Source organism: Aedes aegypti, chromosome 3 (assembly GCF_002204515.2).
Source record: "Aedes aegypti strain LVP_AGWG chromosome 3, AaegL5.0 Primary Assembly, whole genome shotgun sequence".
Classification (NCBI taxonomy): Eukaryota; Metazoa; Arthropoda; class Insecta; order Diptera; family Culicidae; genus Aedes; species Aedes aegypti.
This window is the reverse complement of record NC_035109.1, coordinates 366582873-366610854: the sequence shown is the minus strand read 5'-3', so window position 1 is coordinate 366610854 and position 27982 is coordinate 366582873. Positions and strand designations below refer to the sequence as shown.

The 27982-nt window shown below is 35.6% G+C and overlaps 1 protein-coding gene across 7 annotated transcripts in view; it reads left to right on the top strand.

Annotated features, from left to right (window-relative positions):
* Nucleotides 1-27982, top strand: part of LOC5564596 (neurogenic protein mastermind) — a 426767-nt gene that overhangs the window by 381027 nt on the left and 17758 nt on the right. For all 7 annotated transcript variants that reach the window (XM_021849166.1, XM_021849169.1, XM_021849168.1 and 4 more), the window contains one exon: nt 23173-23551. In XM_021849166.1, coding sequence (XP_021704858.1) covers nt 23173-23551 — 379 coding nt within the window. The remainder of the gene's footprint in view (nt 1-23172; nt 23552-27982) is intronic.

Genomic DNA, 27982 nt, shown 5'->3' with positions numbered 1-27982 from the left:
AACATATTATCAGAAGCAATTATTTAAAGCTCAGTCTTAATTTAAAGCAGACATCCTTAAAATGTCTCATCAGGAATATTGTTTGAGTAGGCTAGCATTTTCATTAAAAAAAAAACTTGCAAGTCATTTACGAACGACCCCGCGTAAAATTTGTACAAGTTATTCGAAATTACTTCATAAATGATCATGACATAGATATTCAAAGATATTTGAAAAAAAAATCGTAATAGATATCTTCAAATGCTAGGGTTGTGATGTTTGCCAATAATGAGGCAAATAAGCTTGTGCAGATATGAAGATATTCCTTTTAACTCTTCCGTTCATTCAAAGGTGTTACAACGCTATCATAGTGTTACAACGTTACATAGGCCAGAAGACTACTCTTGCAATCAGCATTAATATTATTACTGTTATTCCCAAGCAGGACAGTTTGTTTCAACCCAAGAATAAAATTATCTCTTGAAACTAATCAGAGTTTTTTAGAAAAGATGAACAGGTTTTGTGCCTTTTTGAGAAAGATCTTTTCAATTGATCACTCAAAGGGGTTTTCCCTCTTCCAAATTTTATTAAAAACTAGTGGTCCCGGCAAACTTCGTCTTGCCATCAAGTAGGCTGTTGGAAAACGTCAAGAAATCCCCCATACAAAATGAAACCATAGTCTTCTACCGTTTTCCCGATTATTCTGGACACTTTCCCGAACTTTTTCCTCGCACGAACACGTCGCATGCCTTGTGGAATGCAGCAGTGAAAAACTTGCGTCAATCCGTTGACCCGTTCTCAAGCCATTTCGTGACATACAAACACCACTCCATTTTTATTTATATAGATAGATAGATAGATAAATAAATAAATAAAAAACTAATCAGAGTTGTCAATTGTTGAAAATATGACTTACAATTGCACTGAATAGCGTTAGCGTTAGCGTTAGCGTTAGCGTTAGCGTAGTTACGGTATACTTCGTAGATTGGATACTAGCAACATTTATGTTCCTTTTTGATAATCTCATTCAGACTGCTCTCAAGATCAAGGATGAGGAGTATTCCTTGATCCAATCTTAAACAAGAAGACCAAAACCATAAATATCACTATTCCTGGCCACGCCCATCTTTACCGTAACTTGGGATAGGGGAAGGAAATGTTGATGTAGCACTTACTTAATGAGAGGCCACCGACTCAGCGACACCCTCATAAGTGCTACGGAGGTGGGGGTTGGGAGAGGAAAAATAAAGTCAGGATTCGCTTTGAAAGCTAGCGATAGACCCATGGCATTTATTGTTTAAGCGTTTTGAATTTAATCTTTTGAATGTCGGCAATCAAAGAGAAGATATTTGTCCTATTTAAGATATATGATTAATAAGATTCCGCATAGTACTTTCCGTTTTAAAAAATTATGTTTGCGACGAAGCAAGTGTGGGTATCTGCTTATTAATGATTTAAAAGCAGAACCGATCCCTCAAGGGTCATCGGAGGAAAAAAAAAAAAAACCGCTACGCGTATGATCTACAAACCTAGAATTTTTTTATTTCACTATTCGATAATTGAACATTAGAAACAAAAAAAAACCGTGTTCAACTTATGTAAAACGAATAGCAGCAATTCAAACAAAAAAAAAAAACACGCGTATTTTTATGTTCATTGTAAAAAAAGCTCAAAAAAAAAAAACGAAATAAATGTGGAAATAGTGGCAATTTCAAAATATATTTCCTCTCATACGCGAACCATCCGATTATCCGTCACCTCGAACCGACGATGCTTATCACAAAAAAAAAAAAAAAAACAATCGTTCCCGCGGCACTTATCAAGAGTCAACTAATGCTAACAATGTTCTGATAATAATTTGGAACAAACTCACCGGATCTCCCCCCAATTGGGTATAGCTGGTAAGATGACCAATCCATTTCCATCAGTGGTTCGTATTACCACGTACGCCAATCGTTAGGCTCAGGTAGCACTACCAAGAAACCGAACGTCCCCACGGCACACCACAACGCATTGCTTCTCCGGAAACCGATCCATTCGTCCTTCAAAGCTTAAATTGCACCGACAACACCATTCACTACATATTACACTCATGTAAAAAGCACTGGCCAGATTAATTCTTTTGAAAAGTTTTACTACACAAAAAAATGACAGCCGATTTTTTTTTCACGTCCACTCGCGCTCCTGACTTACAATTGCACTGAATAGAAACGCAAAAAGCGCAAGAGGCGGAGTCTGTTTGCAACATATTTAAGTTATGTCGAAATTGCTTATTTGTTGCAAAATACTTAAAAGAAAAAAAAGGAAACAAATATATGAACGAGAATCGAACTTCTGACCTCAAGATCACCAATCTTCTACTCTACTCACTACTCCACCAGCTCTTCGCACAATTGCTTCGCCAATGCACATTAATCAAAGCTTGTTGCTTATAACTTGACTGCACCCTTCGGAATACAAGTTCATTACTGGCAAAATTAGGCCACGCCTGAAATAATCTAAACTTTTCGCAAAAACTTTCGCGCAACACATGAGAAACACGTTTCAAACAATTAAACTGTTGCTAGACCATGTTTTCGTTGTTAGATGATACGTAAGATGCAACTCAACTATATTGCAACTGGATTGAAACAAACACACTTCTAGCTGTCATATACGTAATTTAGTGCAACATTTTCGCCACTGGGATGAATCTTCTTGAGTTGTGGGTATGGGAACGAAAATTGAATGCAAGTTGCGGATGCTTTGAATGAAAGTAATTTGAAACATAACATTAAAATCGGCATTATGGGAGAAGTTTCAAGAATTTATTTGAAAAGTTGTTGAAAACATCTTGATGAACTTGACTTCATTGCTATTTGTAAGGGACATTTGCAGCAAATGTTGAACGTCAAACAATGAGTGAAATTCATGTTCATTGGAACGGAAATGAAACTTTATGAGCCTTGATATTGATATGCAACCGAAATAGAACCAGGTATGTTACAGATGCTTTTATTGATACGCGATTGAAATTCCATGGCAGTTTCAAGAATACGCCCATTCTAAATTCTAGTCAGCTAAAATAGTAATTTTTACCACAGATTTTTTTCCCGTGTAGACATAAGTACCAAAAACAATAGAGTAAAGTGGGGCAAGAGTTTCTTTTAAGGATTTCTAGCTCAAATCAAATCAAAACTTAGAAATATCATGGTGGTTCGAATGCTATTCAAGTAAGAGACTTTCACTCCAAATATCATAAAAATCGATTGAGATTTGGAAAAGTTATGGCTATTTGTTGTTTTTCGACGTAAATATTGTAAACTTTCGATGCATGGAACCAAATGAAGATAAAATCTTTTTCAATATTTTATGTAAGGGCGTTTCTAGGCCTATCATAAGGATGCTTTGACGTGGATTAGATTTTCCATAAATAGTTGGAATCAATTTTTAGCCCATAGCGGGGCAAAAGTTCGAATCTGCGGGGCAAAAGTTCGACCCATGTATAAACCCACGGAATTTTTTTTCAAATTTCCTGAAATCAACATATTATCTTCAAATTAATCGAAATTTTCCTGATCGTACGAAAAATGTCACAAAAATTTTACATTTCCCTTAGTTTTGCGAAAAACTGCTATTTTTTGGGTGTATTACAATTAACCCTGTTTTGGGCATTTTTTGATGAAAATTTAGTGTGTATTTTTCGGCAAACATAAGTTTACGGCTGGTAGAAAGTATGCCTGGCATAAAAGTATTGATATTTTGTGTTTTAGCCAACGAACTTTTGCCCCACCGGTGGGGCAAAAGTTCGAATAAGACAATCAATTTTGAAACTGTTATAACTAAAAATGGGTAAATATTTTGACACAAGTTTGTTCAGCAAAGTCATAGCCAATATGATGAAGGTTCGCTGTATGGTATTTGTTTTGTTTCATCTGCTATTGTTTTCCTGGAAACTTTGATTATACCACTAAGGTCGAACTTTTGCCCCACCTTACTCTACCATAATACCAAAACATAATACATAATACAATACATAATACCAAAAACAATTAGACAAATATCCGGAGGAATTTGTTCTGTATTTCTGTTGGATTTCTATCCTGGAAATAATCTGTGAATAACTTTGGGTTTCCTTAGAATTAGTATTAGGCTGGTTCAAAAACCGCTTTTCTAAACGATACTAGATAACGTTCTGAGTACCCTTCTAAAATTTGAATTTTCCATAAACTCTGAACCAAGTGGTTTTTTCGACTTCTTGGTCCGTTTTACAATAGTAATGTATAATCTATGGATGGTAAGGCAATTATCACAACTACCACCATATAGAGCTTTTACTGACGAGTCAGTTTCTAAATGATAAATGAGTTCTAAAAGGAAGTTTATGTCATGTTTAGTTTACCCTACCTGACCCAGAGATGTTCAGGAAGTCTAGTGGAAAGTCTATTACTACAAAGCAAAGCCATGGTGAAAGTGCTGGGTTTGATTCCTGATAGTGAAGGGATCATAAAAGTAATGGACATTTTTGACAAAAAATCGTGAGACAAAAGATCGAAAGACCAGAAAGTCGAACGACAAACAATCGACAGGACAAACGATCAAAGAGTAACAACCTCTTATTTCTTAGAGGTTGAAAACCTTTTTTCAAGCAGGAAAACATTCCCACTGAGCAAATTTTTTCGACCTTCTGCTTTTTCGACCTAAATTGCAAATTGCGTCTTCTCAGTGAGAATCGAACTCACGACTCCCTGATCTCTAGTTAGGGCGCGTTACCCCTATGCCATGAGAGGACTCATGAACGCAGAAGTTAACCTGAATTCGATTTCAGCACTTTGCGAAAAAGGACCACGTGATTATTGAGCTGAAATCGAATTCAGGTTAACTTCTGCTTTCATGAGTCCACTCATGGCGTAGGGGTAACGCGCCCTAACTAGAGATCAGGGAGTCGTGAGTTCGATTCTCACTGACAAGACGTGTAACTTTTTCGCAAATCTTCACATCAATTTGTCCATCTAATCCAATTGCAAATTATATGTAATGTTTGGCTTTTCGGTAGCTGTTAAACTTCCACTCGGCTGGTTAGCCGTAAACCACGATTCATAATTAAAAACAAGTATATATCATAGCTTTCAATTTTGATTTACCGACAAAAAAAATCTAGAATTGCGTTTTCTGTGTGGTTTTTCGGGTAAAATAACTCTACTTCTTCTACTCAAACATGTTCATTTGACTTTCACAATCAGTTTTATGTCGAAAAAATTATATGTCATCGCATTAAATTTTGAGTTCCATGCAAACTAGTCCAGAAAATAGTTTTTTTCGTATTATTATATGTAATAACAATTTTGTGTGTGATCAAAAATTTCTATTTCTACTCGATCATGTTCACTCGACTCTTACAAGTTAATTCATGCCGAAAAATCTTAAAGTAATAGCCTCGAGTTTTTGATTACAAACTAGCAAACTAAGAAAATAAGTTTTTCGTGTTGTTTTTTAGGTAAAACAATTTTGAGTGTAGTCAAAAATTTATTTTTCTACTCAAATGTATTCACTTGACTTTTACATGTTATTTCGTACCGAAAAAAAACTACATGTCATAGCCTTTAGTCTTGATTCACAGACATTAAAGCTCAGGACATACATTTTCTGTGTGGTTTTCTGGGCAAAATAAATTTTGAGTGTCATAGAAAATTCACTTTTCTACTTAAACATACGTTTGACTTTCACAATCAATTTTTTGCCGAAAAAACTGTATGCCACGCTTTGAATATTAAGGTATAGGCAAACGGGTCTAAAAAATAGAGCTTTTCGTAATAATTTAGGTAAAAGAAATTTTGAGTGCAATTAAAAATTGCTATTTTTTCTCAAACATGTTGACTTCACTCAAATAAGCAAATTAATGTCGAAAAAACTACATGTCATCGCTTTAAATTTTGTTTTATTGTTGAATTTGTGGAAAAATACGTTTTCCAAAAAACAAGGAAGTGCCTTTTGCCTAATAACTTTGGGTAGAAGCATCTATTTCAAAAACCTAAAAATAAACATCAATCTTAAAAAGTGTCCGGTTCCACCGCTGAAATTTTTTTGAAAATCTCTCTGAAAACGACTATACATGATCAAAGTTCCACTTCCGACTTTCTCGGGGGGATTGGGTGTACAAGGGTTAAAAACTTTGGGACGTAACACCAGAAAAAAAGAAGAAGAACCATAGGATGATTCTTGAGAGAGACTCTGTGGATGATTGCTAAGGTGTTTTGTAAAGTCAAAAAGTGTATGCCAGGTTAGAAGCATTCATAAAAAATCCCAAAACCCAACGCTAAAATATTGTTTTAAGTCCCCCTTAAACATATGGAGGAATTTTTTGAAGAAAAATGACAACATTTTCTGCAGAAACAACGGAAAATATTAGCCGAATTAATAAAAAAAAAGTGATGCAGACATCCCGGCATACTTCGTACTGTCAAGTAGGCTATGGTAAATTCCTACACAAAATGTCAAATTTGTGTTCCCGTTTTTTTAACTTCAACAACACAATCAAAGGAGGAATCACGTAAATCGATTGACCAGTTCTCGAGTCATTTCGTGACATACAAATACCATTCCATTTTTATACATATATAGATATTGGTTAATACATTCATCATGGATCTTATGATGAAGATTTTGAAGATGTGTTATGAAGAACTCCTAAATAAAATTATTAAATAAATACTGAAATATTACTTTTGTAAAATATTGCGGTTATCATAGAGCGCAATTCAGCAGAGTTTTAAAAATAATCTAATAAATCTTACCTTCAGAACAAAAGAATTGATGAACACTTCCTAGATTCTTGTTAATCTTTATCGGCGAGCTTGGCATTATGAAGAAGTATGCTAGTGACGAATGGAATAAGTTCATTTTGAACTGTCAAGAAGATCGTCACACAATTGCTATAGGTGCTTTAGAACAATTCATGTTTCTTTCAACTTCACGTTGCTTAAATCAGATTAGAATAAACACGCCAGATTTATAACTAAGGAAATCTTTAATTGACCAATTATATGCGGAAAAAAAGATCCTACAACATTTAGGCTATAGCGTGTTGTAGATAAAGGTTTTTCGTTAGTGAAGTGAAGATTCTTCCACCAATAGAGAATAAACTGTTACAAACTGATAGCGTTTTAGTTCAAAAAAAGTAAGACGTTGTTTCCGAGACACGACCGCCAAGTTGACGTTGGATAACGTTAGCTTCTTCTATTTCCTGGCTTGAGACCGTCACGAACTTATGAAAGATTTCTACTTATAAAAATCCAATCAATTTTCATAGTATTTGTTGCATGTCAATTCTGACGTATTATGGACATTGTGTGTTATTATCTGGTTGGTTCGGTAACCACTTCAACATCGATAGAATCGATCGATGGAAGAAGCATGAGCGGTAACTCTTGCTCCCTAAACAAAGATTCCAAAGATCCACTATAAGATTGGTTGTTTTAGTGAGTTTCGAAGCCAGGTTGAGGTACTTCTCCATGAACCGCGAACTCTATGTTCTCCTCTTTGCTCAAATCGATGTTAAAGTTGCGTGTATATGTAAACTTCAAAACGTCAAAACCTTATAACAGCAATAAAAATGTACTTTTCTATTAAAAATAAGACATACCTCGATATTTCCCAATTTTTCAATAGTTTAGTCATGAAAATCAATAGTTTTCATTGATGGAGTAGATTCGTAGAAAGATTTTCAATCGATTGGTGCAAGAATCTTGAAAATCTATCCGGGCGTTAGTAAGTTATTAACAGTCAAAATCTAACCACTTTTCGTGACGCGAGCGATTTTTTGTTTTTCGAAATTGTACCCCAGTACCTATGTTGCCGTAACGTCAAAAAAAAAAAACAAGAAAGTCATACCTCGAGCTTGAGCTTGATTGGCCGCGATAATATTCAAAAATGCTCCGGTTTCCTTTAAATTTTGTAAGTCGAAAAAAATTGGACTCATATATTTTATTTTGTCATAAAGTGTGCTTGTTTCAATTAATGTAGTACAAAATCATAATTTGTCTACCTGTTTTACCGAATTTTAGTAGTCCAAGATCTAACTTATTAGTTTCTTCATGAAAAGACTTCCAGTTGGTTGCAGTCTCTTCTCTTTCTAACCTGTATTTTTTCACAAGGATTGCAATTAGAATTACTTTAGAGATTCCATCGAAAATTTCTTCAAAGATTCGTTTAGATATTTTTTAAGGAAGTCATAAGTCCCCAAGGAGTTTCCGGTAATTCTTCCAACGATTTTCTAAGTATATCCTCCAAAATTTACGTTTAGAACATCTTCAAAAAATATTTATAAGATCTCATAGAATAACAACTGGAGAATTCGGTTGATGGATTTGTGAAAAAATATCTGGGTAATCCCTGAGGAAATTACTAAAGGTCGTTTCGTTGGAGTGCTCAAGGAATTCTTGAAGAAAATCCTCTAATCGTCTTTTAAAAAATCGCTAGAGAAATTTTTGGGAGAATTGAAAGAGAAATCTCTAGAGGATTACTAGAGTGATCCCTATATGAGTGTTCCAGATGAATTCTCCGGACAAATCAATAAAAGATTTCTTGAAGTTCAAACCTTTGATTTTTTCTCTGGAATCTGTAGAATTTTGCATCAGGATTCACTGCAATCCAAATAAGAAAAAAAAACTTTAGAAACACATTTTGATTAAACTAGAGACCTTTCTTGAAAAATAGAGAACAAATTTCTAGAACAAGACTTGCTACCAGCCCTTCACTAATTTCTTCAACTCAAATTTGTTAAATAAATCTGTATGTTCAACATCTTAAATATTAAAACAGAAAAAAGAACAAGCATAATACTAATTATGCCAAAGTACCGATTAGAAAGGAATTATTAAATAAATTTTGTGTTGAAACATGTTTTTTTTTTCTGTAAAATGTAAAATGAAAAATGTTTTTCTGGGAAAAGGGTCCCCACAAGACATTGGCACCCAGGCCCCCATATTTGTAAATCCGGCCATGCCGATTGCATTGCTCAAATTATAGCAAACAGTCATTCTGTTCCAAGGAGCAGAGGAAGAGGTCCAGAAAAACTAAGCAATCTATAGAAAATGTTGGTATCTCCTTATATGAAGTTGGTAGTAATAACTTTAGAAGAAAGTTCACCAATATCATTTTACCGACAAAATTTTGGAAATTCATTGCACAGAATACCGTAAATATTAATTTCAGTTTGCAAAACTTAAAATAACATAACTCCACATTTAATCGCCAATTGGGTGTGGCAACAATGCAAAAAAAATGTACCTTGGCAAAACAAGCTCTCAGTTGATAACTGCGGAAAGGTTTATTAGAACACAAAGCTAAGAAGAAGACTGTTTTTCAGTTAGAATTTTATGTCATAAGAAAGAAGAAGAAGCAAAAGAATGAGGATGAATAGTAGGAAAATAATTGTTTCTTGTTTAATCTTTCTTGAAAAAAAAACAATGATCAGCTTGACCCACTTCCTTGTAGTTTTTTTTTTGCAAATATGACGCATCTTATGATGCAAAGGACATTTTTTTTTTAATTTTAATATTCTATATTACATTTATTGAAATTCTATCCAAGAAACTTAAACTGTTAATAAATTATTCCAAAATCATATTGAATGATAGGAGTCTGCGATCAATTTTCATTATGAACCTATAACAATGAACAATCTAAATACTCCTCACAGCTCCTAAACACCAATATTGTGTATTTATATGATAAAAATGTGTATTATCCTAAAAAACTGCAATTTTCTTTCCAAATTTGTAAAATATTTTGTCTAAGAAAATTATTCCGTTTTTGTCATGGTTCCGTTTTTTGTCAACTGAAAATTCGAATCCTCCGAGCAGAATCTCAAATAGAGAAACTTAAAAGTAGATGAAGTACCGTTTACCTTTTAATTCCGCTCCAAAATGCTTATCTTTGACAGATACGCGTATTTCGACTATCGTGTGGATACGAGTAACTGACACTGAAGAAGACTGCAAGTGGTAGTCGAAATACGCGTATCTGTCAAAGATAAGCATTTAGGAGCGGAATTAAAAGGTAAACGGTACTTCATCTACTTTTAAGTTTCTCTATTTGAGATTTTGCTCGGAGGATTCGAACATTCATTAAAGAGTTGTAATGGCTTCCACGCTTTCCGAATCAAACTGAAAATTGCCGATCTTGTTGATAAAAACGGAACATACCTGTATAGGTTAAAATCTTGTCATGGAACGGTGAATCATGTGGACAATCGGATGTAACTTTAACTCATCACTCAGAATGCACAATCCTTTCTTCTAACAACCCGACAAAGAGCCGACGAAGCTGATTCACGAAAACACCAAGAAAACATTATAACGAGAAACGGAAAATTTCGTCATCGCCACCACACCGCAACAACGTTAAACGTTGTTGCAAACTCGATAAACTGTGTGTATCCACAGTGATGACGATTGCACGATTGTATCTACACACCATAGCTCCTCGCCGCCGCATTCCAACTTGTGGCGTGCGCGCGATTTCGAACCTCAGCCCCACCAAATCGCCAAACCATTCTCACCTGCTTGCTCCACCATCAGTGTAGAACCGTCACATAATAAAGGGAGAAATGTTGTTATGCTTTAGGAAAATGATAACCATTACTAGTTTATTCAAAAACAGCGAATAACACAATTCACAAAATCTACGAATAATATTTTTTTATAGAAATAATATTTTATTCGTATTGCTAGTTTACAATCTATCATTCCTTTTGTTCAAATAATTGCTTATGTTATATTATTTTATTGAAACTGCTCTTTTTCGAAAATCATCCACAAATTGAGAAAAGTAGATTAACAACTGTTTTATTTCGCAAATAAAACAGCTCTGTATTTGTACTGTTTCGATTCGTCGATAACTTTTGATATTAGCTCCAATTGTACTTGGCCTTAAATGCTTGTTAATTCGACTGTCGACCATAAAAGTGGCCGTCGTCATTTTCGCCCCCATCGACGACTACGACGACAACGGCCTCACCTTCATCGAGAACATGCCAGCCTGGTACATTTCGGATACCGGCGCACACGAGACTCGTGCGCCGCTACAATTTCTCTCTAGAACACGGGGTGGTGTGCTCTTTTCTGGTCTAATCGACGCGACGGAAGCGCGCAAATGCCGACAGAAAACACGGCAACTATCTATACCTTCCCTATAGCTGAGGAGCAGCCCGGTTGGTCCCCCTTTTTGGCGCGCGTGTGGACTGTTCGGTCGTGTGTCGGTATCCGACTGAATCGTTCGTTGCTCGCTCGAGCTCTTTAGCGGAATCTGACGCGATGGAATCCGATGATGATGGCGATTTTCGTCATCATTACGGGTTTTTAGAGGTAGGTTTGTTATGATTGTTCGACCAGACCGACTGACAGCGATGATTTCCTGTGACGCGTGGGGATGATCTCAAAGTGTTCCTTGGAATTCGGTCTTTTCGTTTCGTCTTTTGTTTGTTAGCGAGGTATGGGTGTGAGTACCCACTGATAGGTTGGAGAGATTTTCTTGCATTACTTCGTATAATTTGTGTGACACGAATACCTCATCTACCTACTTTGGATATTTTGAAGGCCCAAGTTGATCTAAGAGATTTTACATATATTGACGAGAATCGAAATTTAAAATTTTCAAATGTTCGTCAGAATCTTCATATTTTATAGTTTTCATAGCGCTGAACTTGTTTCTGAGTACACTAAGTACGTACGTTACTCAAAAAAAAAGTTCGGCGCTCTATTTTTTTATCATTTTAATCTATGGCAAAGTTCAACAACTCTTCTCAAGTGAAATCTTTCTAGCTACAACTTTCCCGATGACCATATTTAATTCCATTATTCCGGGAGTTCGGCAAAGGTTTCTTCAGGGATTTCTTAAAAAAAAATCTAAACAGATAACCCTGGGGTTTGTTATCCTCGACCTCCGTCAATACTTTTCTGATGTCCTGGAGTCATTCCAAAGATCCTGAACGGTTACTGTTGTAGAAATTTCCAATGCCTTTCTCCAGAAATTTATTATAATTTCCCCAGGAAATCCTTGAAAGGGTACCTGGAAAAATCCTTGGAAAAATATTTTAATGTATCGCTGAAGAACTATTGATTCCTAGTGGAATTCCTGGTAGACAGTCAGTATTAGGTCGTTCATATGAAAATTGGATGCATTACTGAAGAAATCCTTGTAGATGATTTTTTGCACATGGGTTAATGTCTGGTATATTTCATTAAGGAAATGAAGGAAAGAATCCTATTGGAATACCTGAATTTATTATATGAGGGATCCTGGAAAATTTTTGAATGGATGTCTGAAAGCTTTCAGGTTGAATTCTTGAACCTTAAATCTGAACTCTGAAACTCCGGAGTAATTCCTGTTTTCTTCTTCATCGAACGATATAAGCAAGTAATACCGTCAATAAAAAAGTTTCCTAGGATAATCTTTACGATTTTTTTTTTTGCAAAAATTTGTTTTCTGTGTCTTAAATCCAAAATACCTGAAGGAATTTATCACAAATATTAAGAGAGAAACAATTGAAAAAACGCTGGTGCTATTGCTTTGAAACTCCTGAAAAGAAATAATGTGGGAAGGACTGGGAATCATCCTTGAGTAGTGGGATTAAATTCTGGAAGAAATCTTTTACAAATGCTTGAATTAATTTTGGATCAATTCCTACAAAAAGAATATTGTAGATATTAAAAAAGAATAATATATTATAGATATGAAAAAATAATTTACAAAAAAAAAATCATGAAAGTATTCTTTGAGAAATTCATGGATAGTTTCCCTAAGCCCTTAAAAATTCTTGCAGGAATTCATAGAGTTATTCATCTAGGAATTCCAACAAATACCAGGAGTCATCTCTAGAGAAGTAGCAAAAAATTCTGACGTAATCCTGAAAGGAGATATGTGCATAATACAATATCGAAAATATTGTATTTATTATTTGTAATGGAATTCCTAGAGGTGTCATAAGAGGATTTCTGAGTATAAACAATGGAAACGTTAAAAAAAACATTAAGAAATCCCTATATTAGCTCGTGGCATTTGAAACGTTTTTGTATCTTTGATGTTATCTAAAGTACTTTTTCAAAAAATTTCATCAGAAGTACGTGGAGGCATCTCTACAGAATTTCAAAGAGGAACACTAGAGAACTCTTTCAAATAGCCTTGGAGTGATTCCTGAACAAAATTTCTGAAAAGTTGCCAGATAGATTTATTATAAGATAATTGCTGAATGTATTTTTTAATTTTCAGCTTTATGAATATAAAACAATGTTAAAAAGAGTTGTCGTTTTTGTGAATTCCTTTCTTAATCTTTGGAATATTTTTAACAAAATCTTCAAATGATTTTTTTTAAAGATCTTTGCATAAGATGCGAAAGATTACTGATTACGTCCATAGATCTAGACGCTTTTATTTACTTTAGATTTCCAAGACGTAAATTCAATAAAAGCACTATTTTTGAGTCATAAACTGTCAATACATAAAAAAAAACCTTTTTTGATAGGCCTTCTTGTAGCCTATGAAAATTAGTGGAATTTTGGCTAAACATGGATTACTATTAATACGTGCATAATCGACCTACAATTTATATACAAAATAATAATTTTTAATTATGATGTATCGTTTAGGATAACCAGTCGCGTGGAAGTTTTAACAACTTCCGAAAAACTAAACATTACATATACCGTAATTCGGGGTGTAGTTGATCAGTAGGGATATGTGCCGTACGCACATGTATAAATTGCCAAGAGAGCTATGGTCCGTTTTCAATTATCACAATGTCTGTGATATCGCATTACCTGATAACTGCTTTAGATGTTTCTTATTTCGCTCCGCTATTCAGGATGATTGTACCATGCAAAACATAGATATTTAGGAAATGTTTGATGAACTGTTGAAGGGTTCTACTTTGGTTCTACCCCAAACATTCGACTACATATTGCCAAGGCTATATAAATAAACCATTCAAATAAACTGTTTTATACATTCCAGATATGTTCTGTGAACCCAGTTTCAAATTTGCATTGAGGACGAAAATTCATTTTAGAGAAAATAAAAGTTCTTTTTGTGAGTGAGTTGCTCATTTCAAAGAAAAAATGCACACCTTTAGGCGTTTAATGTGGTGTATTCTGTAATTAACAACATTTATATCTAAAATTTACCGATTTATCCACAAGTTATAAGATTTTTGAGGCTTCATTTAGGATCAGAGACTCATAACTCAGTAAATAGCATATCTTTTTATTTCAGGAAACTAATCGCAGTAATTGAATAACTTCATCCTAGAATCTTAAATTCGACTTTTTGATTTCCATAAAAAGTATTTGTTCAGTGCGTGGAGAAAGCCCGACCGAGTGTCATTTGTTTTCCTTTCTGATAGCGCGTTCTTTTTGCCGCTCAGTGCGTTGAGAAAGCCCGAAGTAATCCCAGTTTTTTTCCTCTTTAGTTGCGCGTTCTCTTTTTGTGTTTGAGCGCTTTGCTATGGCCCGAGCAAACGAGTCGGGTTCGTGCCTCGTTGGTGTTGTTTTTTTTTTGTTTTCGTTCTTTCGGTTTGCGCGCGTTTTGCCGGTCAGTGCTTCCTGAAAGCCGTGGTTTTGTTTTGTGATATTTTGCATGTGAAGCAAAAGCGTTATTATTCTCGCGTCTCCAGAGTAATTTCTTTCTCAATAAGTCTGTATGCTTTAAGTGAAGCTGAAGGTGGATTGTGGCTGCTCAGTCAAGAATGAAGGATCAATTGGTGAACTCGTTTCATGCTTTTATTTCAAATCTGTAAATATGTACAGTATTGGACCAAACATTTGCAACTTTTTCGATTTTCCATACAAAATGACCAACTTTGGTAAGCTAGGTCTCAATTATTTATGGACCGATTTGAATGAAATTCTGGCAGAACATCAGACATAACTTGAATTTCAACATATATTTTTGAGTGATTTTTTCAATCACAAGTTCAAAAGCAGTAACGGTTTGACTAAAGTGAATTTTTGACGATTTTTTATAAATGATATAACTAAACATATTGTAGGAATAGCTTCATGGTATTTTCAGCAAAGTTGTAGATTTTAACGAGGTGAACAAGTTTGCTGAAGACAGTTTTTGTGTAGGACTATCAGACTTTGAGATAAATAGTTAGAATCTTTCGTCGAAAATTATATTTTAGTTTAACCGTTATAACTTATAAACTCGTGATTGGAAAAAATATTTAAAAATACATGTTAAAATTCAAGTTATATCTGATGTTCTGTGAAAATTTCATTCAAATTGGTCCATGAATAACTGAGACCTAGCCTACCAAAGTTGGTTATTTTGTATGGAAAATCTAAAAAGTTTCAAATGTTTTGTCCAATACTGTATGACTGCATATTTAATCGTTACAACGCACAGTGGCTGTACTCCATACAAATGCTGGCCAAAAGTACAATTCTCAATCAAAACGTTTAAAACTGTTAATTATTTGATATGCAATGATTTTCGAAGACAATTTGATAGAAATGGTTGCTGAAACAAAAACTCGATATTTTCGGTACATGTAACAGAATTAACTGGAAATTGAATATCGTGAGCAAACTTTTGGTAGTTCCTGAATCTGTTCGGTGCATATGGGCGATATTTATAACTATTATGATTACATAATGGTCTGATTCGCAGTGTAACCAATAAATAAATTTTCGTATTTTGGCGCAAAAAAACGCAATTGAAGTCATAGTACATGAATGCTATAGAATATTTGCCACAAATTGAGGGGTAAATGATCATTTTAGAGCGTTTCCTACATATCTTACACTAGATTTTAAAAATTGCTTAATTTTCGAAGGAGCTCTATGTTATACGATTCTTAACATTCTCAAATAGTAAACAAGTGAAATACGTCTGAAAACATCTTCAAAATAGAGCATAAGGTATGTTCTTTCGATTGATACTGGTTGAGACAGATTTGGATATGATTTAGCTTAGCTTATCTTAGCTTAGACTGACTACACATATCAATGGTTGCTATTCCGTGATTGACCGGAGTCAGTGAAAATGCACAAAGAATCAACTAGAAGTTCGGCTGGGATTGGCCATAATCTTCTTCAGTGTGCATAATTCAGTGCCTCTATTTATACAGGGTCAATAACGGCGCCGGCCACGTCCTTGCAGTCAGGTGGGATTGGAGGAAGGAATGTTAGTGTGTAACCTTTGCTATATGGAGACCGTGTTTACCTCTACATCTCCACAAAGGTTACTGGGAGGGATGTTTGTTAATGGGGAGGATCGTTGGGTCACAGGATTCACTTTGATAAGCGATTAGACCATGATAAATTATTTGACGCGAGCTAAGGATCGAACACTACCAACCTGCTTCGCGAACCGCGCCACTAATAAATCATGCCACGCGAGCGACGCGCGACACGATTGATCCTGCTCACATCACCCGCCCCCGCAGGAGCAAGCGACGCGAGCAAAGGATCAAACACAACTCACTGGTTGAGACAGATTTGGATATGATTTACTGCAAAAACTAAAATTTCGATAGATGTCTCTTTTTTTTACGAAATTTGAAAGTTCAATACTAAATACAATAGTTATTCCATAGTAAAGAAACCAAGGAAACATATTCAAGAAGGAATATGTAAATTTCATTTTTCTGACTTTTAGCCAGCTTCGGGCCACTGTGAGTGTTGGCATAAGAGTTTTCTGTGATGGTCCAGCCATTCGATTTTTTTTCTTTTATTCTGAGTGAAATATCATAACACATGCTTTCGTCCTGACAGCTGTAGGAATGTTGCGTTTAGCTATTTGTTCAACAAACTTTGAATGGTTCGTCACTTAATGTGTCATCATTATTTTCTTCTACATGGAAATTTTTCATGCCAATTGAAAAAAATCTATTTATAGGCATGTTTATATCTCACAAACTGGTTATCACGGTTGAATCGCTTATCAAGGTGAATCCTGTGACCCAATGTTCCTCCCCATTAACAAACAACCTTTGTGGAGATGCAGAGGAAAACACGGCAAAGGTTACACACTAACATTTCTTCCCCCAATATCACCTGACTGCAAGGACGTGGCCGGCGCCGTAACTCTGTATAAATATAGGCACTGTATTATGCACACTGAAGAAGATTTTGGCCAATCCCAGCCTAACTTCCAGTTGATTCTTTATGCATCCTTTGGCCAATCACGGAATGGCAACCATTGATATATGTAGTCAGTGTAAGCTACGCTCTATAACGTGTTTTTGTTATTATGATAACATTTTCTAAATATTTCATTTGTATAATTCGATAAATATCCAACTACTAAAGATTTTTAAAATGATAATACATGCATCCTACTAGAGATTATAGAACATTATCGCTCTAAAGTGATCAACTTCACCCCATTTCACGGTACTTTCTAATTGAATTAAATGGACAAATTGAATTGAAATTTGTGAAAAAGTTACACATCTTCTTGGTGAGACTCAAATTCTCGACTTTTTGTTCGCTACACTGAACGAAATCTCCCGCCCCGTATTGAATAATTTTTGCTTCATCTGAGCCTCATACCAATTTTCCGCTGCCTTTTATCACATGTTTTAATTAAGGTGCATAATATAAGTAATATTTAAACATTATAAAATATTGAGACAGCAAGATCAGAACTGCTCGGAAGCTACACGCCGTGACTCTATCCCGCTTAATAAATCCAATATTCTTGGTTCTGATGTTACTGAGGTTCTTGCTGGCACTTGAAATCACAAATAGATGCTACGAATACAGTATATGCTAAAAATCTGAATGTCCATCATTATACGTAATTACTTTGAATATCAACAAAAAAACTCGTTCGCGAATTAACCACGCCGCAATCGCCATATTTACGATATACGCACGAATGATTTTATATTAGGATCATTTATATTCCAAATGACGTTTTATATAATAATTGAATGATTTTTGATTCAGGGCGTGGTAGAAAACAAAATCTGTCATTACTTTTTGGTGTTCATTTGTGTTATAGTTATTCAATTATCTCTTCATTGTCATTCCAATATATTTTTATTTTCATTACTAAATTGGATGATTCTCGCTCAATAGTGAGATGATACATCATATGTTCAAAATTTGCAGCCATGTAAATTACATATCATGCAGTTTCAGACAGGAGCTTTCGTTCAGTGTAGATACGGCGTTACCCCCAGGTGTTGATAGAGTTATAATAGAGTATACTCTCAAATCTCACTCATTGAGTTCTCCCGCGAGAGTAAACTCATTTGAGATCTGCTTTGCAAAACTCACACAAACAAAGGTTGCTTATATTTGTAACCGAATAAAATAAATGCATGAATTAACTGTGGCAAGCCAATTTTTCAAACGGATGAGCCAGCTCATTTATGATTTTGTCTGTTTTTTGAGCGACCTACAACTCAAGCGTGAGAAATCTTATACATGAGAAATGAGAATTTGAGATTATCGCAACGCTGGTTACCCCTTCGCCACGAGAGGACCCATGAACGCAAAAGTTATCCTGAATTCGATTTCCTCTCAATAACGTGAGAACAACGAAGTTGAGTTAAAATCGAATTCAGGTTAACTTCATGGGACGTCTCTAGCGAACAGGGACTCGTGAGATCGATTCCCATCGAGAAGACGTGTAACTTTTTCGCAAATTTCAGTTCAATTTATCCATTTTATCCATTTGTAAGGTATGCGTAATATTAAGTTTTTAACAAAAGAATTGCCCTAACTTATTTAGCTCATTATGCCCTAATCAGCTGAAAATTACATTGTTCAAATCTTATTCAGCAAAAATGTTTACTGGGATGTCTGAAATGCTACATTGTTAACGGATGGAGCTAAAAATGCTCTGTTTAACTGTACACTTGGAAAAGTGTGGAGAATATAGTGATATTATTCCGCCATATAAGGCCAAACATAAAAATCCAATAGTCTTCCCCTTACGTTTGATTGAACTACAAAATCTAAGCTCATTGAGAACCCTTCGACTTGATGGGTTCTACTCAAGCATTTACAGTAGCTTCTGAAGGTCCAAATAAACGAAATTTGGTGATGAACTTTCTGATATTTTGCATGAACTCCAATCGGTTTACTGTCTTCCACTAAGTTATAAGGTATAAACGTTGCAATAAAAAATAACAGTTATCAATATTTTTGGTAAACGTTTGAAATCAGAACAACTTTGCATAAAACCATGCCTTTCACTTGGGTTCTAATCGAGTTGGGAGCTACTTTCATTTTTTTTAGTTCTTCTGGTGCATAGTAACGTAGTCAACTAAGCGCTGCATTCTCTCTTAAAGTCTACACCACGTGTACAGCTAACACAAGCTTTCGCAATCACCCAGAAGTTGGACAACGAGTCCTCTCCGCTTTTAGTTCTCTCACGATTCTATACCATTAACCGGAATTCCATTACCCGGAATGCAATTTACCGGAATACCACTTACCGGAATGTACCATTACCCGGAAAAACCGTTTACCGGAATGTACCATTTACCGGAATGCACCATTACCCGGAAAGCCAAATCTTCCATTTTCGACGACCATTTTCAGTACATTTGTATAATTTTTTATTCTCTTTCAATGATGCTCAGCACAAATTATGTCACGCTAACCATGGACATTCTTGACTCCCTCGGTTTCTATAAACACTTTTTCAAAAGACAATTTCAAACAGCTATAGACCAAATATGTTTTTCTTCTTGCCGGCGTTACGAGTCAATAGGAACAAAGCTATTCTAGTAGCATTTCTACAGTTAATAGTTGACCACTTTTGCATTCTTACATAGTTTGACAAGAATATAAGTTCTCTAGCTCTGAAACGTCGTCAAATTTGCGTTCTTACATAGTTTGACAAGAATATAAGTTCTCTAGCTCTGAAACGTCGTCAAATTTGACAACTAGAAATAATTTTGAATCGGCGGTATTCAATTCTACCAACCTTAGCTTGATCATTCTGAATAGCTTCACTTTGCCGCAACGAATATTACGATACCAAAATTAAATTGCACATGTCATTTATTTGCGATTTTATTAGCAAAGAATCGCCTGATAGGGTGTATAGCTACTTAGGCACTTCCACAGGTTTTTCTCGGCCGAAATATCTGAAATTTTGCAAAAAGAGGCAATGCAGTATGATGCTGTAGTGGCTACATTGTGGCTGAATATAAACGAAGTAGCTTTTAAAAAAAACCACTGCTGAAGTGAATCAAAAGTGCCAAAGCTTCCTAAAATCTATAAAAACTATGTCTTCAAATTTAGGCTTTAGAACTAAATATTACAGGCAAGGATAAAAGGAATGAAGAGAATTATTTTTGTTATGTATACTTGATGTCAAATATTAACAAGGTCAATATAAATCGAAAAAATCGCCTAACTATTAAGGTTGGGTGCATTATTGTAAATAGAACATCTCAGCATTTGAAAATGTTTGGATTTATGATGGCTTTCTTATTCCCTTTAAATAACAATTTAGAATCCATTTTAAATATTGTATAACAAAAAAAAACTCTAATCTTGCGAAAGAAGGGACATACAACAGTGCTATTCTCATTTTAGCTTTAAGGCTCCCCCAAATCAACACGATTCTTTAGGCGACATCGACACAAAATCGACGTGATTTTGTTGTTGAGTCGCTGCAAGCACTCTTATATGGAACCATCTAGATCGACACGACGAAAATCGCTGCGAAATTGCGTCGGTGTGGCTTAGACACGCTCATCAAACTGTGCATGCAGCGCATGTGCATGTCGCTGTCACCGTAAAAAATCGCCTTGATTTAAGGGAGACTTTAGAGGAAATCTAAAAAATCAAAACGAAACTAAGAGAGTCATGGTGATTGAGAGTAGAGACACTATTCGCCATTGTGACGTCCATCTTTGGATTCCGAAATATTGAACCTAATTAGATGTACTTTTCATTTGGATTTGCTTGATTATTCGATATACTACGAATGTCATAACTCTGAATGTCTGTACCCCAAATCCAATGCCAGGATAATATACTAGAAAGAACAGTAAGCAATCATATTGTCATAAATTTGGTCATTTTCTACTAAACACATTTTACCAAAAATGCCGAGATCGGTGGAACTCGAAAGAACCGCCAACCAAATAAAGAAGGGTGAATATCAGATCGTCCCCTTAATGCTACAACTAGATAACTCGAAAATCAAAATTTTGAGATGTGCAACTTTGAAAGTATTACCGTTTAACAAGGTGATGGTTAATCGCAGAGATTATGATTGAAAAATAATCTTAACCTTGTATATTTTGAATCACACGCTTAAGACCTGTGGATATTTGGCAGATCTAATTAAGAAAAATGTTTTGACATATTGAAGTCAAAAATTTCAAATTTCGAGTTATCTAGTTGTAGCATCAAGGGGACGAGATGGCCTGAAATGGGTCATTCTAGACAAAAGGAATATACGGAGGATTTGCATTTGATTATTGATTTTTACATAAACGACATTCGGTGGATTGACACTCGACGAAAAGGAGCACAACTAATCTTGTTCAAAATTCTAATCATTGCTTATTAATTAACCATTGAACGCTTGGTGAGCCGACGGTCGAATATCAAAACTAAAGTTACATAATTGTAACCAAATTTAGCCAGTTCAGCCAAGAAAAGCTGCAAAGATAAGTTGAAAGAACAGCTTATTTTTAAAAGAAGGGTGAATCATCTATGAAATGCAAATATATGAAGATGGTGCATATTGACATGATCAAGTATGAAGATATCTTAGACTCCTCTTCGATGCTTAGGCATTTTGAAGGAAGAACATCCCCTGTCCATTATCGTTACAAAATACTGAACTGAATGACCGTAAAACGGTTAAAAGGACGTTATGAAAAAGGCGAGAAATAGAAAAAAAAAATTTCCGGTAAATGGTCCTTCCGGGTAATGGTTTTCCGGTAAATGGTTCATTCCGGTAAATGGTTTTCCGGGTAATAGTCTTCCGGTAAATGGCATTCCGGGTAATGGCTTTCCGGGTAATGTCGGAGAACCTCTCTCACACTATGAAGTGCACAGAGCTCATGTGTAAGTTTCACCCCTTTTACGTAAAACATCTTTCAGACTCCTGAGTGGGATGGTGTGCAGAGACTGCTGTTGCTGACAATAACGGACCCAATTTGTATCATATTACACGCTATGATAATGGCATAATGTAATGCATGTACCTCTACACTGTCGTATAGTCACACAGGACAATCTCTTTTGTCCGGAAAGGATTGCCTTCAGTGGCTGCTTTAATTGGAATATGTCCATCAAGCTTATCATATGTAAATTTCCGATTCCTGCAAAGTTTGTCTGTGCGAAGTTCTCATTGAGATATTTTCATCGCATCCTACTTCGTTCCTTATTTTCCAGTGATTTCGAACGCCACCGTTTTCTGAAATAAGCCATACTATAGTCACCACCACAAATCCCGTGAAAAACCACTGCAAATACATATAACTGCTTTCCTTCGCTCGCTACTATCCCCAGTGCAACATTGTGACTTGAATATGGCCATTTCCGCTCAACACAACATCCGACGAAACGAAGCTCCACGTTGCACTATGGGCCGGACATCAACATTTGGTTCTAGAAAATGTTATGAACGAATAGATCAACTGTGATAGATTAAGAGTGGAACATAGAAGCAAGTGAAAGATACAACTGCTTATTAAGCAGAAGTGGTAGCCAACATATCACCAATTCCGTCTTGTAGTGAGAAGTGCTACGCGAGTTTTGCAAAATTCAAGCCTACTACTATTAGCATTCCCAGTCCTGATTACTTGAAGGTTGATTTTTGTTCATTATGAAAGTGCTATAAATTTCATCACGCAATTTCAATTTCTGACCCACAGTACCTTAACATGCTTGCACACATAAGCACCAGTGATTGCTGAATTGCAGCCATGCAAAGCTGAAATTTTATCGGATCGAACCAGCTTAAATGCACATAATCCGCTTCGGTATTTTTATCCCTTGCCTTGTTGTTCCACGACCACTGTCTGCCGCTTTTCCCCGTTCGTTCAACTTGTCTCACCAGGGATAGCAATCTGCATTCGAATATGCGGGCAATTTCCCAACCCATCGATTCGGATCACGTGCCCCCGAGAGCAATGGCCCACAATATTTAATTTCCGATAACCTATTAATGAGAAATCAGAATTAAAATTGCGTCATTTTCATCATCATGTTCTCCGATTTCACACAGGTTTCCGCCGGTCAGCATTTACACCTGAGTGGTGACCTCAAGGCAGGGGTATCCGTGGCTGCCCAACAGGGAGTATTCTTCAGCCAACAACAGCAGCAGCAGCAACAACAAGCGGCTCAACAGCAGCAATCGAATCAGCAATCTCAGCAACCTGGTCCTGGAGGTCCTCAGCAATCGCAGCAAGCTCCGGGAGCTCCCGGTAACCCACAGCAACAGCAGCAAGGACCAAATCAAGGCAACCCCAACGTCGGGAATAACAGTAATAGCAACAATCCTAATGGACCTAATCAGAACAATAGCGGTAATAATAGCAACAACGGTAACAATCCTCAACAACAGCAGCAGCAACCAAATCAGGCGCCTCCAAATACGTCACAAGGTAAGAGAATTGGGGCACACACCTGGGACATGGGGGTAGGGGTACGTAAACAAAAATCATCGCTGTCTGCGATGAAATCGATACTGAGGGGATTTTGCATGACTAGGGTGGTTTGGGACTAGATAAATCCTAATTTATGCCTAGCATCTGTTTTATCGCAAAAAATGGAGTTGTCTTTTTCGGTTTCCGTTCTACCGACACACTCGTAAATATTCAAAGCTTTTGCTCGAAATTTCTTCGAACCACCCCAATAAAACCACACAATCCATTAACATTTTCTTCATTTTCCAAATGAAAAACCCCATTTCTCCGGGTGCCCTCCTCCGTTTCCCCCTTCACCAGGGGTTTCGGATCAGGTTCACTCGAGAGAGGGGAGTGATTTTCAATTCTTGAACAGAAGCCCACAGCGCCCGCTCCCACCGAGGTACAGTTATCGTCCGATGTGGGACGTACTTTATCCATGTGGTTTGCATTGAGGACGGTTTCGAAGAATTTTATATAGGTAGGAACCGTGTTAATCAAAGCTGGTGGCCGGCTGGGTGGTGCGGATTCGATCTTTCGAAAACTTTAATTTAATACCCCTCAGGTGACAGCTCTCTTTGGCAACGTACATTTATTATGTTACGCTAAAATTGGAAATTTTTGACTCCCTCGCCCGTCGAATTCTATGTATGCTTACTTTTTGTACGAAAAAAATATGTTTTTTTTTTGTGTGATCGATATCCGTTCGTTTATAATCGTCAACGATCGACATCGTTGGACAAAGATCTATTAAGAATGTATGAAGACTTGGTTGGTCGGGAAGTATCTAAAAAGTTTCTATTTTTCAAGGAAGGTCTCTGAAAAGAAGCCAACCTGCCCAACCTTTTTGAATCGCGGAACAAATAAAAACAATATTGTGGGACGAGCTGCATTCTGTAGAAATTTAGTATCTTGATGAAATCATATAAGTGCTAAAAATTACTTCTATTGAAATTGAAAATAGATATCTGATTATTATCTGTGATAATCTTGCTTAAGATTGAATGAGCATTGCGTTCATGATTGTGCCAGAACCATGTGAGAATTTGTCCAGAATTTAGTATAAATCATTCTTAGATTTCTTACACAAATTTTCATCTAGTATTATTTGAAAATCCTGTCCAGGGTTTTTCAAGAATGGATTCTGTGATATTTTTAGGGTTCCATCAAAACCCCACTCAAGACTCATTTTTTTAATTCTGTTTAAATCTGGAGAAGTTTGTCCAGCTTAGAATTCTGTAATAAATTCATTGAGGATTGTGTGACAACCTTTTCCAGGAAAATGGCCCGGATTTGATTATGCTTAGGATTCTGTGAATTCCTACTAAGAATTCTGTGACAATCTTGATCAACATTTTGTGCGAATCCAGCCTAAGTGTTCCGAGAAATTTATTAGAGGATCCATAAGAATTTTTGTAGGAATTCACAAAATGAGAGAGATAACAACAAACATTTGCTAGATCTTCCAAATACTTGATATATCTTTCACATGTGAAAATTCAGGATCAGGGGCTTGCAAGAATCAATCTTATGATTTAGTGAAATCGTTTCTAGTCTAAGACTTTTAGTGAATTACTTTTATTCAAATTGATTTAAATTCATTTGTGTCCATCTGATAGTGATGAACGGTTTCGAAGAGATTTAGGATTTTAGCTATTTTGATTTTTGAAAATGAATCTCTTTCAATCAACCAAGTTTATATGGATGATAAAAAGAATGAAGAATCTAAAGTTGTTATAAGTAGTTTTGGAATGTTCGAATATCAAGTTAGTATAGCAACAAAAAGGCCAGATATAAGGAAGATATTCAGGCTATTTGTGGGCCGCACAAAACGAAGCCGCGGGCTGTATGTCGAGCAAGCCTGCTCTTAAGTCTTTTTTTTCACCAAAACGGTCTCTAAAGTTATTATTTTCATTCCCTCCATTTCATGCTGCTCCAAGATTTCCACCAGAGATCTTGCACAGATTCTTACAACAATTCTTCCATAATAAACCCCAATGGTTTGATGCAAAGTTTTTATGCCGATTTCCCATTGTCAGTTTTTTCTTCAGCCATTTTCATATGAATCATTTTGTGTAATTTACGTAGGAATTGCTCCAAAACTATTTCAGGGATTATTACTGGAAATCGATAAAGAACTCTTTTATTGAATCCTTAATTTATTGAGACCAGTGATTCATCATTAAGTTCTTTTGTAAATTTGTCCACTATTCAATCCACAAATTACTACTCATGCAGTTCTTTCTAACATTTCTCGAATATTTCTTAAAATGAAAATGTCATTTGAGGTTTCACACTAGCAAAATTCTACAGAGATTATTCCGGAATTTTGTACACAAGTTTCTTCAGGAACTCTCTTCAATGTTTTACAAGGAATGCCTTCAAACAATCCTGCAGGATTTTATCCAGATATTCAATTGATTATTGTTCATCAATTTATCTGGAAAACCCTTCAAGACTTTTTCAAAAGTTAGAAAGTTTTTGCAAGAGTTCATCAGGAATTTCTACCGAAGTTTCATTAGAGATTACTAAAGGATTAGTTTTAATTGTCGTTGAAAATTTGCTTAAAAATCATAGGATCAAACAATTTCCGCTGGACTTTCTGAACTGAACCACAATTCTGGTGTAAATCATCAAAAATCTGGAAAAATATTGCTTGAGTTCTTGAAAATCTCCCAAACAAATATTTGGGCTAACTTCAACTGAAGAATCACTGAATGAACTCCAGGATTTTCTTGGGAAATTTGTGACAGAATCTCTAGAGGAATTTTGAAAGAAATTTATGGTGGAGTCGCTGGAGAAATTTATAGGGTTATTCTTGAAAATCCAGGTTGAATTCTTTAAGTTAACAAAGGTATTTTGAACAAATATCATGAAAAATTCATTGCAATGCCCGATAAAGAATCAATTAATGAGTTCTTTGGGCAAATACCTGCATGAGCTTCTGATGAAATTCCTGGAAGAATTCTTGAAATAATGTATATAGTAATGCGAGCAGGAATACTTATAACTCGTTGAGAAATCTATATAAATTTTTAGAAAAATGTCTGAACTAGATTTTTTTTCCTCGAGTTGCACCACTGTCTGTCACTTGTACATCATCATGACAAACTTTTCGTGAGTTGGTAGATATACAGTTAACGATAAAGATCCTTAAAAATACTAGAAGAGTATTTAGGGATTCTTGGGATTCTTGGCAAGATTCTTTGCGAGATGCTTGTTGGATTTCCATTTAAACTCGTGGAAAAAAATAGATCTTTGGTAGAATCATAACGGGGATCGAACCAATAATTTACTAGTTTCTTGAAAGTTCTGATATGATTATTAATAGATCGCTATTAAGGCTTTCTGTGGGTTCTAGAAAAGATCCTTGACATTTTTTTGCTTATAAATTCGTAAAGGTTGGGGAAAAGCGAAGCCACAAAAATATTTGGATTATTTCTTGGAAGATCGACTGAAATCCTGGACAGACTCATTATAAATTCCGATTGGCATATTTCAGAGGTCTTTGATGATATTGATTCTTCACGGGTAGAAATCAGAATCCAAAAACAAGATTATGACTCATGATATCATGATTCCAGCGTGTTTTCGTCTTATGAAAATACACCATGATTTGGACTCATGATATCATGAGTCAGATTGCCGTAACGCAACACACGCGTTAGGTTTTTGTAGCTGATTGCTCGGAATCATGATTCAAATTCCAAAAATGCTGAGTCGTGCATCCGTTTATGATCGACAAAATAAAAAAAAAAGTTAAAATTAGCATACATTGAGATTCGAGCCAAGAACCTTCCGATTGTGAGCCACAACCGTTTCGTCAATAGTGATCGATACGAATGAGATGAAGCAAAGTGCGTCGCTTAGTGTTTTCACACTGGATGTTACGCTTATGAGGAATCATGATTATGACTCCAGGAACCATGATTTGTGATCCTGATACTATGACCTAACCAATTTATGGATTTCATTATTTGTAAATCATAGTGTGCGGATCAGATTTTTATCCGTGTTGATAAAGCCTTGACTGAATTACTAATTTGATCAATTTCTATGAGGGTCCTGACGTGATTTTTTATGATTTTTTGCAAATTCACAGCGAATTTTTCCAATCATTCGCCACAAATTTCATGGCAATGTCTTAACAAAATAAAAAGCAAGGTCCTTTAGGTTATTTCGGCCAGATTTTTTTTTTTTTAATTTAGTCATATTCTTAATCAAATCTTTTGAATATTGCTTGGAAGCTGTAATTTTGGAATTATGTCAAAAGCTTCAGCCAGCAAACAAGTTTTTAGAGATGTGGAAAAAGATAATTGGTGCTAAGCATCCTGCTAGATATTGTTAGAGTGCCTTTTAAAATTTTGCAATGATCCTGCATAAGATATTTTGAAGTATCTACTCTAGATC